Below are 16109 nucleotides of genomic sequence, written 5' to 3'. Positions count from 1 at the left end.
TCCGCAATAGAAAGTAGTCTGCTTTATTTTTTACAATTATTATAGATGTTTTAAGGCTGTAAAACACTCCACACTTTTCTTAAACCTTTGTAGAAAAAAAGTCCAGTATTTTAGTACAGCACTTCAGAGTCACACTGATAGTGATTAAAGATTTATTTAAATTTGGCAAGCTGAACGCATTCTGTACTGTGCAGGAGACACAGCACAGAGAAGATTGATTGACAATGGTTTACAGACAGTCAGGTTGCAGAACACAGTGCGCTGTGAACAAAAAAAAAAAAAAAAAACATGGAAAGCAGTGCACTTAACAAAATCCGCAAAACTGTGAGGCCACGAAAGGTGAACAGCGTTATAGCGAGAGACCACTGTACAGGATATTTATTTAAAGTCATAATTTAAGTCATACAGACTGGACTGGAGGGACTAAACAAGCCCTTGTGCTGAACTGCATAACCTGCCTTAAGGATATGTTTTTGAGCTTTTATGTCCGACTCTTTTCCAGGCCCCATTCTGCAGCAGCAACTTCAGCAGCACAGAGTAGTTCCCGCTACAGCACTGCAGCTGATGCTTTGGCTGCTCTGGTGGATGCTGCAGCCTCTGCTCCACAGATGGATGTGGCTAAGGTGAAAGAAAGCAAACATGAACGGGATGACGACATAAATTCATCATCTGCAGCCCGGCGAGCATCAAGCCTCTCTGAACAGCAGCAGGAGGCAGAAAGGCGGTCTCTACACTCACCGTATGGTGCTATGTCTCTGCCTGGTGGTAAACCCCATCCTGCTTACTCTGAGGGCCCTGGTGTTGGAATTAAAGAAAAGGGACCTCAAACAAAGTCCCGTATCGAGGAGGAGCTCCGGACTCATGGAAAGACGACTATCACAGCTGCTAGCTTCATTGACGTCATCATCACACGGCAGATAGCTTCAGACAAAGACTCAAGAGAGCGAGGCTCTCAGAGCTCTGACTCCTCTAGCAGCTGTGAGTGTTGAATTAACGTTGGCTATTGTTCAAATAAGCTGAAAGTACAACACATTAGTTAAAACCCTTAAACAATTCTTTCTTTTGTAGAAAGTGTTATGTCATTCATTCCATGTCTGAACTTTACATTCCACTGGCATATGTTGTAACTCAAATTCCAAACTTGTCCTGCAGTATCTTCCAGTCGATATGAAAATACCAGTGGAGGACCCATTGAAGTAATAAGTCCTGCTAGTTCTCCAGTGCAGCTTCAACAGGACAAAACAGAAGATGGGCAACAACAGGCAGCAGGTAAGAACACAGACTTTGGGTATAGTATCTGCTGAAGAATTAAACTAAAATTAATTTAATGAATTTTAAAAATATTTTGTCTGATTTCAAAGTTGGTCTGTAACACTGGGGAGGCAGTTTTGGCAGGGCAGGCTATAATTAGCTTCATGAGTAAACGTACCATTCCTCGAATGACTTAACCCACTGACCTTGACATATGACACTGTCAAATAGCATTCCTTAACACAAGTTAGTCACCAGACTGTACTCCAAGTTATTCTTGACACAGCTGCTGTCTCATCACATTTCACCTCATCCTGAATCTCTAAACATCCCCAATGCTTTGTCCCTTGTCTACCTTCGACAGTTGGCATGCGCCCTTACGACATGAGCCGTTACCGGTCATCAGGGGAGCCACCACAGTCCAGTTCCCAGCAGCCCCCTTCCTCCCAGGCTGACAGCTACTCACAGGTCCCCAAAACTCACAGAGTCATGACCTTAGCAGACCACATTTCGGTAAGAAATTCTGGAGAACAGGGAAAAGAAATATCTCATATTTCTCAATTACCATGTGAGCCAACCCAGAATTCCTAACTAACTTGGTTTTGTGGTCACTTCCTGCAATGTAGCATATCATAACCCAGGACTTTGCCCGGAATCAGGAACCTCCTCCATCCTCCTCGTCAGCCTCTGCCACATTCCAGAGTGTGGTGCCACCTGTGTCCTCCTCAGGTCGAGTTAAGGTACCCACCCGCTACAGCCCTGAGAACCAGGTCCAGGCACCACACCACCAGAGACCCTCCAGCAGAGTTTCCCCAGAGAATGCCACTGATAAACCCAGAGCCAGGTACATGCCGTGTAGTTGTTAGAGTGACTCTAATTTAATTCCTTTTTTTAAAATTGGTTCTCTCCTTTTTGTTCAGGCCTGGTAAGTCACCAGACCGAGGAGGGCGGCAGATGGAGAACTATGAACCCATCTCTCCACCACAGTCCTACCAGAGCATAGAAAAACAGGAGGCTGGGGGACCTCCACATCAGAGACGAGAGGCTGACAACTCAGAGATCAGGTATATGCACAGTTTGCTAAAAACAGTGTAATAAACCAGTTTGATTCAGTTTTGTTGTTCATTGTTAACATTGTAGGAAAGTGATGTAGCCTTTGATGACAGTATGATTTCCTTACAGTAAAAAAAATTTGAGAGACATTAATTTTTTTTGCCATTGCAATGGATTGAAACTGTTGTTATTGCTTCACATGCTTTTTTTATTGAGTGACTTTTGACTCTGTGCCCTCAATTTGGTTCCAGGAGTGACTCACGGTCCCCTGGGAGTGTCAGCTATCTCCCTTCCTTTTTCACCAAGTTGGAGAACACATCACCAATGGTGAAATCCAAGAAGCAGGAGATCTTTCGTAAGTTGAACTCCACATCTGGTGTTGGTGATTCTGAAGTTGGTAAGTGGGTCTTCTTAGTCTTCTAGTCTTGAACGAATAACTTCTATTTCTTCAAGCTTTGAAGCATGTGATAACCTTTAACAATATGCAATATTTGAATTCAGAGTTTTTTTAATGACAGTAAATAATTCTCTTTACAGGAAGCGCACAACCAGGCACAGAGATTTTTAACCTGCCTGCTGTCACCAGCTCCAGTAAGTAGCTTTAAAACTTATCCCACATTTCACAGTTCACTCAGCAGATGTTTGCCTTCTCATTGTATATTTTTACTATGTTGCGATGTGTAGGCAGCATCAATCCCAGGAATCACTCCTTTAGTGACCCTGCCAGTAACCTGGGCTTGGAGGACATAATCCGAAAAGCCTTGATGGGCAACTTGGAGGAGAGACAGGAGGAGCAGCAGGGAGGGCCTGGCTCAGGCAGTGACAGTCGGCAGGAGGCCAGTCCATCTCCTAGCATGGGTACGTAAAAATCATGAAACAAAAACTTGTGTCTTTAACATTGTCCATGTTCTGAAAGAAACCTATGTTTATTAACACCTTTTATTGATTGAATATGCAGGGAAGCAGAAGCAAGGTAAAGCGAACAGCAGGAAATCCAAATCGCCTAATCTGGGTCAGGCCTACACTGGAGGGGAGCGACCCTCGTCAGTGTCCTCCGTCCACTCTGAGGGAGATTATCACAGACAAGCCCAACCACAATGGAGCTGGGATGAACGACCCTCATCCACAGGTGATCTGTTCAGTCTTTACACTTTTTGTGTTTGGAAATTCCACTATTGACGAGGAAACTTTTATTTAAATTCTTTCACGTTCTCTCTGCAGGACCCATACAGTTCCCCTATAATCCACTGACAATGCGCATACTGAGCAACACGCCACCCACCTCCATAGCTTCACCCTCCATACAGAGCCAGCAACAGCAGCCGCCTCCAGCTGGAGCACCTGTGGGCCAACAGCGAGTTTGGCAGTCTCTGCTGTCAGAGCAATACGAGACCCTGTCTGACAGCGACGACTGAGCCCTAATCGCTACGCCCTAATCACCAGAAGATAGGCCTGCATTGAGGCTTGGCTGTTCATCCCTCTCTCCCAGAACTGAAATTGCTCAGTGGCCAGTGTGACAAGCAGAGGGGATGGTGTCCTTTTGATTTTTGGTGCTATGGCGCCCCCTGGCTGTTAGCTAACTGTACAAGCAGCAGTCTGAAGCCTGTGACAGGCAGGGCTCACCTGATCAAGACTAGTTTTTGTTCTTGAAGCACTCACCCAGCCTTTTGGGGAAATAAAGTAAGGGGATGACATGAGCTAGTACAGATGAAGACCTTAATATGTAAAAAATAAATCGACACAATAAACTATTTCTGAATTTTGTTTGATTTCTGTAAAGATATACCTTGTCTTTAAGAAAATCATTTTATGTAAATAGAGTAACCTTTTGCAGTGTTTTTCTTAACTTGATTATTTCTTATTTTAATGTTGCTTTTAAATTGATCCACTTTAAATAGAAAGAGGAGGGGTTTAATCTTTAATATCACAGCTGGTCTCTCCCAGTCCACCTGACCCCATGTCACACAGATACCCACTCGAATATTTTTACCATAGTGATGCAGAGAGACCAGATCTGTGGTTTGTACTTGACCACGAGTGGAGCACAGAGATTGTGCCACCCTGCGCGCCATCCACCAAGCACCGCCAGAGCCTGAACATTGTGGACATTCAAGGACAAAAAAAAAGAGACTAACATTTCAAACAGCATTGATATCTGATGCCTGTCTTCGTCACACAGTGGAGATGATGCATGGATTGTAACTATCAGATGGTAGAGATAACTTCTCTCCCCATCCTCGGCAGAGAAATGTCTTCAAGTTGAGAACACTGGTGTCATAGCAGAAAGGTGAAGAGTCTGATATAAGCTTAATTTTGCCAGAAATGATCCTTATGACTACTCCTGGACCCCATATGAATAATGAAAGTGAGCCAATGTTTTTTTTTCTTTCAACAGAGCTGACTGTATGGTGTGTCACATGTGTAGCTGTCTCTCTGCAGTTTCTGTTTCCAACCTGTCCAGCAATGTTGTCATGGTAAAGAAAAAATACGCATGTCAGGAAGTTTTTTGTTTTGTTTTTTTTTTTGGAGGGGGGGTTGCTTTTGCCATGCCTTGTGACTTGAGAAAGAAGGCAGCTTTAAATAATTTTCTCAGAGATATACGTGGTGTTTGATGTTCGTATTTGTTTCTGTAGTCCCTCTTTTCTTTTTTTGATACTCTCCTGACAAAAATCTGAACTCTGTAAATTGTCTTTCCATTACACAAAAAGGCAAAACTAACCAAACCTAAAGAATGGTCTGCACCATTGTTGCACTTTTTTTGCTTTGTAGCTTTTGACAACAACAAGCATACTACCTGCTGTGTAACTTATTCAACCTCCAGCCCAGGAGTATAAGATGTGCTTTAACTTTTCCCACCACTCACAGATATCTGGATGTTTTGACTTCCTGTCTTTTCTTGTAGCTGGTACATGATTTTTTTTTTTTTTAAGTGACACTTGCATCACAGTTACAGTTATGTGTATGGTACAGTTAAATGTTAAGGACTTTGCTGTCATGGTGATTCAAAACTGTGACCACTTAATATCTGCTTTCATTGTGTCAATCACTAGGCATAAAGCTTTGAAAATTCATTATACTAGGTCAACATCATAAACGGCAGTAACTTTCAGACCTTTTTTATTATAAATATGTGAACAATAAGGCTTTTTCGGCTTTCACTCTGCTCAATTAACAAGTCCATTCTGCTCTAAACTTGATATTTCCTTTTTCTTTCATTTTAATTTTGAATCATTTGTTGTAGCACATTTTTATTTTCTGTCATTTTCAACATCTTTGTTATTCATCCCGTTTAGATGGGATGCTATTTGTTTACAACCGCATTGACAAAAAAGTTTACAAACTTGAATCTTAAACAAAATCCGACATGAAGCCGAAAAAGAATTGGAGGATCTTTTCAGCTCTCAAAACACACACAGTGATGACTTTTTTGTCTTTTTGAATTTGAGACTTGAAAACCCATGTATCATATGATGTTGAAATGCAATGTTTGTATCGCACAATGTCTCTTAGTAGGCTATTACAAGAGTTCAGACCAATCAATAAAGTGGATCCGTTCTCCACCACTGAAATTTGTGTATCTTATTAACAGTAGACAATTTATGGTCTGCTCACACTGGTCATACTTCAGCATCACTTAACTGTAAGGCATCTGTTCAAGGATGAAGTAAAAATGTAACACAATGACATGAAGTTCAAGTGCATGGTTTAAAACATATGGAATGATGAATTCCAATGATCTTGTTTATGTTTGAAGACTATAGCTTATGTATCAGTCATTTTGACTCTTAATTTTAAATTGAAAAGAAATGAAAAGAAAAGTGGATAATTGCTCGAGCCCTTTGTGGTGCAGAAAACCGTATACACAAAGTATACAAACAGATTGTGAGAGCCTTTAGTGGTAGTATAAGTGTATTGTAGAGAAAACCACATGTAAGCTAACAATATAGCTTTGTTGCTCTTAAAGGTAGGAGATTTCATTCTGATGCACTTTTTGTTAAATGAATGTAACTTCTCTTTACTGTCTGATAGTTCCACAATTTCACTTTAAAACGAAGAATATGAATCATCTGTGGAAGCTATAAAACGCTAACAACATCACCCAACCCTCCGGTGGACCCTGCACGGAGTATTGGCTGGTTGTCACTCTCTTCCTGCTCTGCGCGCACCACCAAACTGATGGATCGTTTTTGTCTTTTTCACAAATGTTAGCACACAACACACCACAATAAAAACAACAATATTGCAAACCTTAGCTACAGTATAAAACCTCTACTTCTACAACATCAGCTCAAGAATAAGCTGATAATAAACAGTTCAAAAATTGACATACAGCTGATTTATGATGGATAAATTGGGCCAACCACAGCTGTTTGTAGACTGGATTGCAGTGGCAGGTGCTGAGGATTCTTCAATGAAATTGACACACAAAGGAGGACCTTCAGGAGTGATGTTTTTGGGAGCGTACACTTGAAAAGACAAACAAGGTAATGTCTGGACGAGGGTTCAATCTGGCCAAAAGGCGTCAGCGAGGACAGAATGTTATAGGTAAAATGGCCACAGCTGAACTGCCAGGACAGAGAGGGGCAAACATCACAATGTGTGCAGCACCTTAAAATACTGGGTTGATCCATCATAGATGTCAGATTGGACCTGCAATACCGAGCGCCTTCTTGCCTTTTTGAATGACCTTCACCAGCACCTGGTTCCAGAGCAGGATCAGGAGGGAGAGGACATGAGGATATTTGTCATCACCTGGGACAAAGTGGCTTTCCATCACTCTCAAGCCATCACAACATGGTTTGAAGAGTCCACCCACGACTGCTCCGTCTTTCCTTCCACCTTATTCACCTTTTCTCAGTCCCACAGAGTTTTTTTTCTTCATGGAGGTGGAAAGTTTGTGAACATCAGCCACATGACCAGACCTCACTCCTTGATGCCATGGATGCTGCCTGCAGGGACACTGCAGTTGAAGACTGCCGAGCATGGATCCGTCATACCAAGAGGTTTTATCACAGGTGCATCGCCTTGGATGACGTTGACGAAAATATGCCCACCCCAACTTTACACTTTATGTCTTACTGTAATTCTGTCCACAGCTCTGTGATCTTATGACCAGACGCTGCACCAAACCAGACTTCACCTGCCTGAGGACAGCACATGATAATAATGAGCACTGATTTTGTTCTATCGTATATATGTAATGTATTTTATTAAATCCAAAACCATGGTGAGGAGGTCAGATGTCAGACTTGGTTCAGACGGAGCTCCAGCAGCTGATGGGACGCTCCAGGCTCAGGATGAATTCTGGCCTGTCAATCAGTAAATAATTAACATTTATATATTATTTTATATATCATTAGTGGTAGTTGTCTGGTGATGTGAGGTAGCTAAATATCTGTAGGGAGCAGAGACTGCTCTGTAAACAACAGACGAAATGCACTTTAGATTCATACATTCAATGCTAACTGGCTGTGTAGCATCGCTGCCCTTATTGATTAGCTTTACAGGAGTTCATCCATAACAAACTGACTGTGTAGGAACACACTGAGTTGCAAAGCAAAGTCGGTGTAGCGCCATGGTTACCATGGTGACTAGCTTTACATGACTGCTGTGGCTAGTTAGTCTGCAACACCACACTAATTATTATTATATATAGTATTACGCAATGTTTTCATACGCAGATCGCTTGGCAGATCTAGCTTGCAATAACTGCCACATTTGTTGTTTATATTTTTTATGATGATGTTACATGTTTTTCACCTGTGAATGAGATCCGGCTGATGCAGGTCGTGGTGCTCAACCACACTCCTCTTCTGTGAACATGTAATGCGCGTCCGTGTGATTAGGAGGCATGGCTTTAGGGTGGACTCAGAGAGAAGGAGTATTTTCTAATTCAAAAGTTTCTCACTGAGTTTTCAAGATCTCTTTCCCCCACCTGTAATAGTTATGTTATTGCAGAAAATAAATGCAGTGTATCACTTTAACCCTTTTACTCCTATAATTAGATTCGATTATTTTTTTCTTTTTTTTAAGACTGTCAGAAAATGTCCTTTGTATTAATTACTTTACCTGTTTTTCTTGACAGATGTAATGTAACTTTCAAAAGCTGGCTTTAAACAAACTATAAATAAATAAACTATAAACAAACTATAAATGTACAGCAACAAAACGTTTGAGATTACAAAGATGAAACTCAAACTATTTTACATCACCTCAAACAGTTTTGTTTGTTTAGGGCTTTCAGTGTCCATTCCACAGGTTGTTTTATTCACATATGTACAGGCGTTTTTTTTTTTTCAGCTGTGGATTTTTTTGAAGCAGTTCCTGTCCAGCTGAAAACAGAGCCCAACCTTGCATTCCTCACACTTTCAGGGTGTGCTTTTTTTTGCACAGAATGCACTGCTTCCTCCCCATGCTAGCTTTCTGTCTTTTGTCAGTGCTTTCATTGGTGGAGACAGGAAAGTGGCCTTGAGTGGGGGGTTGAGGTGGGCCACCCAGTGGCACACACCGAATAGCGCGGCACACAGCTCCTCCTGGAATGCCTGGCATGTTGTTGGCTTGTGCTGCTGCATCATGCTGAGCTCCTTGTGCTCAATGAAGCTGTTAGTTACAGCAATGTCCAAGAGGTGCTGAAAAACTGTCATCGGCCATCTCATTGTTTTTCGGTGCACAGTGTTTGTTTTCAGCATCTGGTCAGAGGTGTCCACTCCCCCCATGTACTTGTTATACTCACTCACAGCTGTGGGTCTGGGGAGAAGGACCCTCTGACTGTGCCCATCACCGTTTTTTTGCCAGCGCAATACAGTCTCCCCTGTATAGACAGGGTGCACCGTTGTGCACATGGAGACCTCCCTGGTGTCCTGGTGTCCATCCATTTTACAAAGAGGATCCACCTGATGGAGCCTCTCTCTTAGATTTTCTATCCAGGGCATTCTCCTGGGTTGTTGGGACACCCACTCTGCCCTGCCTGTAAGTCCCACAGGTCCCACACCCCTGCTGGCTTAGATGGCGGAACAGGAGAGGACTGGTATAAAAATTGTCACAGTAGACAATGTAGCCACTTCCCAGGTAGTCCTTCTTCACCAGCTCTGTCACCACATCAAATGAAAGCCCCTTCCCTGAAGCACACTGGCTCTTTCAAGTGTACAGCCTGTAGTCCACTGTAGAGCCATTTACATCAGCCAACACAAACAATTTTAGCCCCCACTTGGTCGCCTTGGCTTTTATGTACTGCTTTATTTTGAGTCTTGCTCTTGTGGCAACCATCCTCACATCCACTGATATGTGCTGCCTGGGGTGGTAAAAACTCTTGCAGCGGTCTCTGATCATAGAAAGCAGAGGGTTGACCTTTTGATGAGGGTCATACTCCTCTGTTCCCCTTTTTTGCTCATTCATGGCATCCTTCTCTGGATCACTCACGTGCAGGTTTGAATTTATTGCTGCAAACCTGTCTCTTGCGTCACTGAAGAAGGAAAGGCCACGTGAAAATCTTTGGGAGGTTGCAGAGTGACATAATCAACAGCATGCCAAGGTATTTTCTAAGCTCTTGTGGAGTGATGTCAAACCAGGCAAACATTTTCCCCATCTCCAATTTCTTCTTGGCATTTTGTTAGTGTTTGCACACAAGAGCTTCAGGACATCTGCATCAAAAAACTGAAAAAATGTCACCTGGTGTTTGGGTGCCAGTACTAAGAGGGGGTTGGACACCGGTGTCAGGGTCCCTACATTAAAGACAACGCGATATTTCCTGGTCTTTGTAGTTATTGGGGATGGAGTTATCTGCATGTCAATTCATGCAAGGCGTGTGAAGAGGACAGGACAGTAAAACAACGCTTTCTGGAATTCCAAGGCAAGTGACTCACTTGGTCAATGGAAGACAAAAAATCATCAAGCTCGCAGTCATTGCACACAAGGTCTCAAGTGTCACGTTCATCTGCATCCAGACGATCACATGGCTCATCTGCCAGTGCAGCCGCAACCCTGGCTCGGGCTGAAGCTGCTAAAGCAGAGGCATCCTTTGCAATGAAAGAAAGCCAAATAAAAATGGAACAAGCACGCTTAGAAGCATCCATGAAGGTAGAGCGTACACGTTTAGAGGTAACGTTAGATTCTCTTCAACTGGAGAAAAAGGCTGCAGCTGCAGTAGCTAAAGCTGAGGCATTAGAGGCAGCAGCAGAGGAGCAAAGTGATGCTCTCAGCTCACATATTGAGCACCAAACCCATGATCCTGCAGAACGCACAAAAACATACGTGGAAGAGCAAGTAAAGCAAGCTGCAACATCTGAGTTACAGGAAGATCCAACTGATGGTTTTAGGGAACCAGACACCAAGCCATTACTTGTAAATCATGTGGAGAACACAGAACCTCATGTGTCACATGATTTAGGTGTGAAACAACAGAAAGTGGCACCTTTAAAGGCAATCATGGATCATACTGATCACATAGACCCATATGATGGGAGTAGGATGCCTCAAGCTGTCCAGTGGTCAAAGTTGAACCAGCTGATTCGGCTGACAGGCACGGTGTGTCAGATTTTTTGCAAGACGTGAATTTGTGTCTACAGGAATCATGCAGTTCAATGATCGCCCAGAGAGTTATAGAGCTTGGAAAGCATCATTCTTGAATGGTATATGAGGTTTAGACCTCACAGAAGGTGAAGAAATGGATCTTTTAGTGAAATGGCTAGGTGCTGAGTCTGCTGAACCCAAAAAGGGGGCACAGAATGGCATGGAAAAGACTAGATGAGTGTTACGGCGCACCAGAGGTAATTGAGAATGCATTGTTCCAGAGGCTAGATAGAGGCTTCCCCAGGATTTCCAACAAAGATCACAGGAAGCTAAGAGACTTAGGTGACTTGTTAATGGAGATTGAAGCTGCTAAGTCTGAAGGAGAACTATCAGGACTAGGTTACTTGGACACAGCCCGGGGTATTAACCCCATTGTACAGAAGCTACCATATAATCTACAGGAGAAATGGCTCTCACATGGCTCTAGGTTTAAGGATGAGTACAATGTTCCATTTCCACCATTTGAGTGTTTTGTAGATTTTATCTGCCAACAAGCCAGGATGCGAAATGATCTTAGCTTCCCACTGTTCCCAAGCAGTAGTGACTCACCACTTCTAAGCAAGGCAAGGTAAAAGCAGCTTCTAAGTATGGCAATCCGAAGTCTCCACTCTCTGCTTATAAGACTGAAGTGTCTCCTCACACTCTCCCCACAGCTGAAAGAGCACGCAAGGCTAAAATGGATCCTGCTAAGCAATGTCCTTTACATAATAAGCCTCATCCTCTCCAGAAATGTCGGGGATTCAGAGAGAGATTGGGAGTAGAAAATCTCTCTTGAAGCAACATGGCATATGCTACAAATGCTGTGCATCATCAGCCCATCTAGCAAAAAGTTGTAACATAGACACAAGATATACAAAATGTGGAAGTGAGGGGCACATCCCAGCCCTATATCCTGGCCCTGCTCCTTGGGCCTCAGCAATGCTAACTCGATCAAGTGAGCATGGCGGGGAGGAAGGAAACACCACTGAAGAAGCTAGTGTTTCATCAAGTTGCACACAGGACTGTTGTCGAGATCTCGCCGGGAAGTGTTGCTCAAAGATATGCCTTGTCAAGGTGTATCTGATGGGCCAGAGGGAAAAGGCAGTCAGGTTATATGCAATACTCGACGATCAGAGTAATCGGTCACTGGTGAGGCCTGACTTTTTTGACCTCTTTAACATCAAAGGTCACAACTCTCCTTACTCACTGAGGACCTGTGCAGGCATGGTTGAGACAACAGGTAGGAGAGCTCCTGTGGCGTTCTGTGCTGCTCCTCGGTAGTCTCAAGGCTGTTCCATACTCCACGAGACAAAGACTTTTTTATCTCTTACCACCCGCTCCACGGCACCGTAGATAGCACGTCCGGCCACTCAATGCAACGAGAGTCGAGCAGGGAGAGTACAGAGTCCAAACTATAAGGAAAGACTTTACTGAGTTTTTTAACACACCACAAGGACTTGTGCCATGGCAAGAGGGCATTATACAGAGAGGGTGCCTGCAACAGCGTGAGATGTCCGGTGATAAGTTGTGAAAATGCACCATCAAAAGCAACAATAGCAAAAATTCAGTGTTTGTGCCTTTATGACCACATTTGCACATCTACTGTGTTCCAATGTTGCTAATCAAGCAAATTGTGTAGCCTACAGACATTGTTAATGAGCCTATTATGCCCGGGTATGTAGGAGTATATAGAATGGTAATAACAGTCACCATCTGTTATGTGTGAATGGCTGTCTGGAGTTATTGGTGACAAATCACCCTGACTAGCCTTTCTTTCTGTTATTGCTCATCATGCAAAACCAGTATGGTCTTATAAAATGCAAAGATGCACTTTGGTACTGAAAACACACGTTTATTGATAAAAAAAGGGGGGGGGCATATACAGGGACACATGAATGATAACATTCTAAATTGCAGCATTGTCTTGTTCGACCTCTTGCTCAGTTTCGTACATGAGGTTCTGCAACTGCCTCTTGAATTTTCTGAGCGCATGTGGTGGTAGTGTCCTCATAAAATCGGCAACATGAAGCACATATCTGCCACAGGGGTCCGTCAACTGCTGTGCGGCGTCCCTCCTCATCTGTCCCGCCTGCAGCATCACTTCTTCCCGTTCTGCCCTTCGTTTGTCCAGGATTGCAAGAGCACCTTCGAAATCCAGACATGACTGATTGCCTCGCTTCCTCCCTGTTGGCCATGGAGATGGTGGAGTTGCGGGCAGAGGAACTGTGTGTTCATGCAGCGGAGTGGATGCCACAGGTGGCGCAGCATCCAGTACTGTGTACTCCAGCTCTGATATGCTGCTTGCGTCTGTGGTGCATGATTCCCCCCTCATCCGGGTCTGCGTGTACACTATTATATACGATATAAATATAATATTTACAGTAAAATCTCCACTAAGACACCAATAAATATTGCTTTAGTTTTTTTTTTTTTTTAATTTTTTTTTTTTTTTTTAGGGCTGCATATCGGATTACAGCTATAAAATATTTGATATAATATAGCTATTTTTTTTAACATGGGGCATAGTGGTGTTCAAAGGGGATGAATGAAGCAGCATGTGTCAGGGTTAATATAAGGTGGAGGACACAAATGCAGCTGAGCCGGAAGTATCAGGCAATTCTCAGTGTTTTAATACAGGCAAGGTTCGGTACACAGAACTTCAGTCCGCGAGGCAGAGGTATCCAAAAGGGCACAGGCAAAAACCAGTGGTCAAAGTCCAAAGCAGTAATCAGTACACAGGAGTACAGTCCACGAGGCAAAGGTATCACAAAGGGGCGAAGGCAACGAACAGTAGTCAGATCCAAAATAGTTCATTCACAAGGGACTCCAAAACTCACTCAGAAACTCCAAAACTCACTCGGAAAACTCACTGGGGAAATCACAAGAGCGGAAGGCTACTTGGACGGCTGTGTCGCAGGATAACTCACAAAACGAACTGGCAACAAGGGGCAGGAAACACACAGGCTTTATACACAGGAGGGCGGGAAGACAATTGGACACAGGTGAAGCACATTAGGGCAGAGCAGGTAATCACAGGAGGGGGAAGGGAGCACACATGAGGAAGGGGAAGTAAACAGAACTGAAACACAAGGGGAAGATCGGGTTTCAAAATAAAACAGGAAGTGACTAGTAAAACTTAGAACTAATACAAACAGAAAATGGACTACAAAATAAAAGACCTGGCTGAAACCATGACAGTACCCCCCCCCCCTCAAGGAACGGCTCCCAGACGTTCCACTAGAAACCACAAGTCTGAACGAAAATACAGGGAGCAAAAAATCAGTCTAATAAGAGTCCAGAAAACAAAAACTCAGAAAACTGGGTAGAGACCCAGCGTGACGAAGTCTGGGGGGGCTCAGAGAGCAAGGCCAGAGGCTGAGAAGGCCGAGATTTCCCAGCAACGGCAAGGGAACGCCAGAGATGAGGTTGCAGACCCTCCAGGGTCTGGGCAGAAGAACAACAGGGATAGAGACACGGCCCCTCCAGGGTCCGGGCGGAAGAACAACAGAGACGGAGACACGGCCCCTCCACGGTCCGGGTGGAAGAACAACAGAGACGGAGACGCGGACCCTCCAGGGTCCGGGCGGAAGACCACCAGCGATGGAGATGCGGACCCTCCAGGGTCCGGGCGGAAGACCACCAGCGAGGACGAGACGACGGACCCTCCTGGGTCCGGGCTGAAAACCAGCGAGGAAGGCAAGACGACGGACCCTCCTGGGTCCGGGCTGAAGACCAGCGAGGACGAGACGACGGACCCTCCTGGGTCCGGGATGAAGACCAGCGAGGACGAGACGACGGACCCTCCTGGGTCCGGGATGAAGACCAGCGAGGAAGGCGAGACGGACCCTCCTGGGTCCGGGCAGAAGACCAGCGAGGATGGCGAGACGGACCCTCCTGGGTCCAGGCTGAAGACCAGCGAGGACGAGACGACGGACCCTCCTGGGTCCGGGCTGAAAACCGGCGAGGACGAGACGACGGACCCTCCTGGGTCCGGGCTGAAAACCGGCGAGGAAGGCGAGACGACGGACCCTCCTGGGTCCGGGCTGAAGACCGGCGAGGAAGGCGAGACGGACCCTCCTGGGTCCGGGCAGACGGTCGGCGGAGATGAGGCTGACCCACCAGGGTCAGGGCAGAAGGTCGGCGGAGACGATGAGGCTGACCCACCAGGGTCAGGGCAGAAGGTCGGCGGGGACGATGAGGCTGACCCACAAGGGTCAGGGCAGAACGCCGGCGAGGACGAGGCAGAAGACCCTTCAGGGTCCGGACAGGAAGCCATAGCCGAGGACGAGGCAGAAGACCCTTCAGGGTCTGGACAGGAAGCCATAGCCGAAGACGAGGCAGAAGACCCTTCAGGGTCCGGACAGGAAGCCATAGCCGAAGACGAGGCAGAAGACCCTCCAGGGTCCGGACAGGAAACCAGAGCAGGGGACCCTCCGGGGTCCGGACAGGAAACCAGAGCCGAGGACCCTCCGGGGACCGGACAGGAAGCCAGAACTGAGGGAGGACCACCGGCGTCGGGACTGAAGACCAGAGGCGAAGGACCACCGGCGTCAGGACTGGGACTCGGGAGTGGTGGACCACCGGGGTCGGAACAGGGACTCAGGAGCGGTGGACCACCGGGGTCGGAACAGGGACTCGGGAGCGGTGGACCACCGGGGTCGGAACAGGGACTCGGGAGCGGTGGACCACCGGGGTCGGAACAGGGACTCGGGAGCGGTGGACCACCGGGGTCAGGACGAGGGCTCAAGAGAGGAGGCCCACCAGGACCGGAGCAGAGGCTTGGGAGCGGTGGACCCCTAAGGTCAGGACAGGAACTCGGGAGCGGTGGACCACCGAGGTCGGGACAGGAAGCTGGGGACGGAACCCCACCAGGACTAGGACAGGAGACTGGGGACGGAACCCCATGAGGAGTGGAACTCGGAGACGGAACCCCACTAGGATCAGGACTGGGACCCGGAGCTGAGGGTTCATCAGGGCCTGGGCTGGAACCCAGGGTCGAAGACCCTCTAGTGTTGAGGAAAGGCACCCCCACAGTCAGTGTCAGTGCCGCAAACACACCAAAGAATAAAAAATCCACAAGCTCAGCAGATAAATCCTTGGGGGCAGCACAGAAACACCCACCCTCGGGTGGTGCAGGAGAAGGCGACGTCATCTGGAGTCCGCCCTCTGACGGAGCGGGGAGGAGCGACGTCGTCTGGAGTCCGCCCCCGGTGTCGGGGCTGGAGACCAGAGGCGAAGGACCACTGGGGTCAGGACTG

General features: G+C 46.0%; 1 protein-coding gene across 3 annotated transcripts in view; it reads left to right on the top strand.

The window, feature by feature from the left end:
- Positions 1–5873, top strand: part of ncor1 (nuclear receptor corepressor 1) — a 47271-nt gene extending 41398 nt beyond the window's left edge. For all 3 annotated transcript variants that reach the window (XM_028422563.1, XM_028422564.1, XM_028422561.1), the window contains 10 exons: positions 503–978; positions 1153–1269; positions 1616–1764; positions 1878–2095; positions 2172–2315; positions 2556–2701; positions 2842–2895; positions 2989–3162; positions 3263–3433; positions 3526–5873. In XM_028422563.1, the coding sequence (XP_028278364.1) occupies positions 503–978; positions 1153–1269; positions 1616–1764; positions 1878–2095; positions 2172–2315; positions 2556–2701; positions 2842–2895; positions 2989–3162; positions 3263–3433; positions 3526–3719 (1843 nt within the window). In that variant the 3' untranslated portion in view covers positions 3720–5873. The remainder of the gene's footprint in view (positions 1–502; positions 979–1152; positions 1270–1615; positions 1765–1877; positions 2096–2171; positions 2316–2555; positions 2702–2841; positions 2896–2988; positions 3163–3262; positions 3434–3525) is intronic.
- The last annotated feature ends 10236 nt before the right edge of the window (positions 5874–16109 follow it).

This window comes from Parambassis ranga, chromosome 14, assembly GCF_900634625.1.
Source record: "Parambassis ranga chromosome 14, fParRan2.1, whole genome shotgun sequence".
Taxonomy (NCBI): domain Eukaryota; kingdom Metazoa; phylum Chordata; class Actinopteri; family Ambassidae; genus Parambassis; species Parambassis ranga.
The sequence above is the reverse complement of the archived record's forward strand: the minus strand, read 5'-3'. Positions and strand labels throughout refer to the sequence as shown.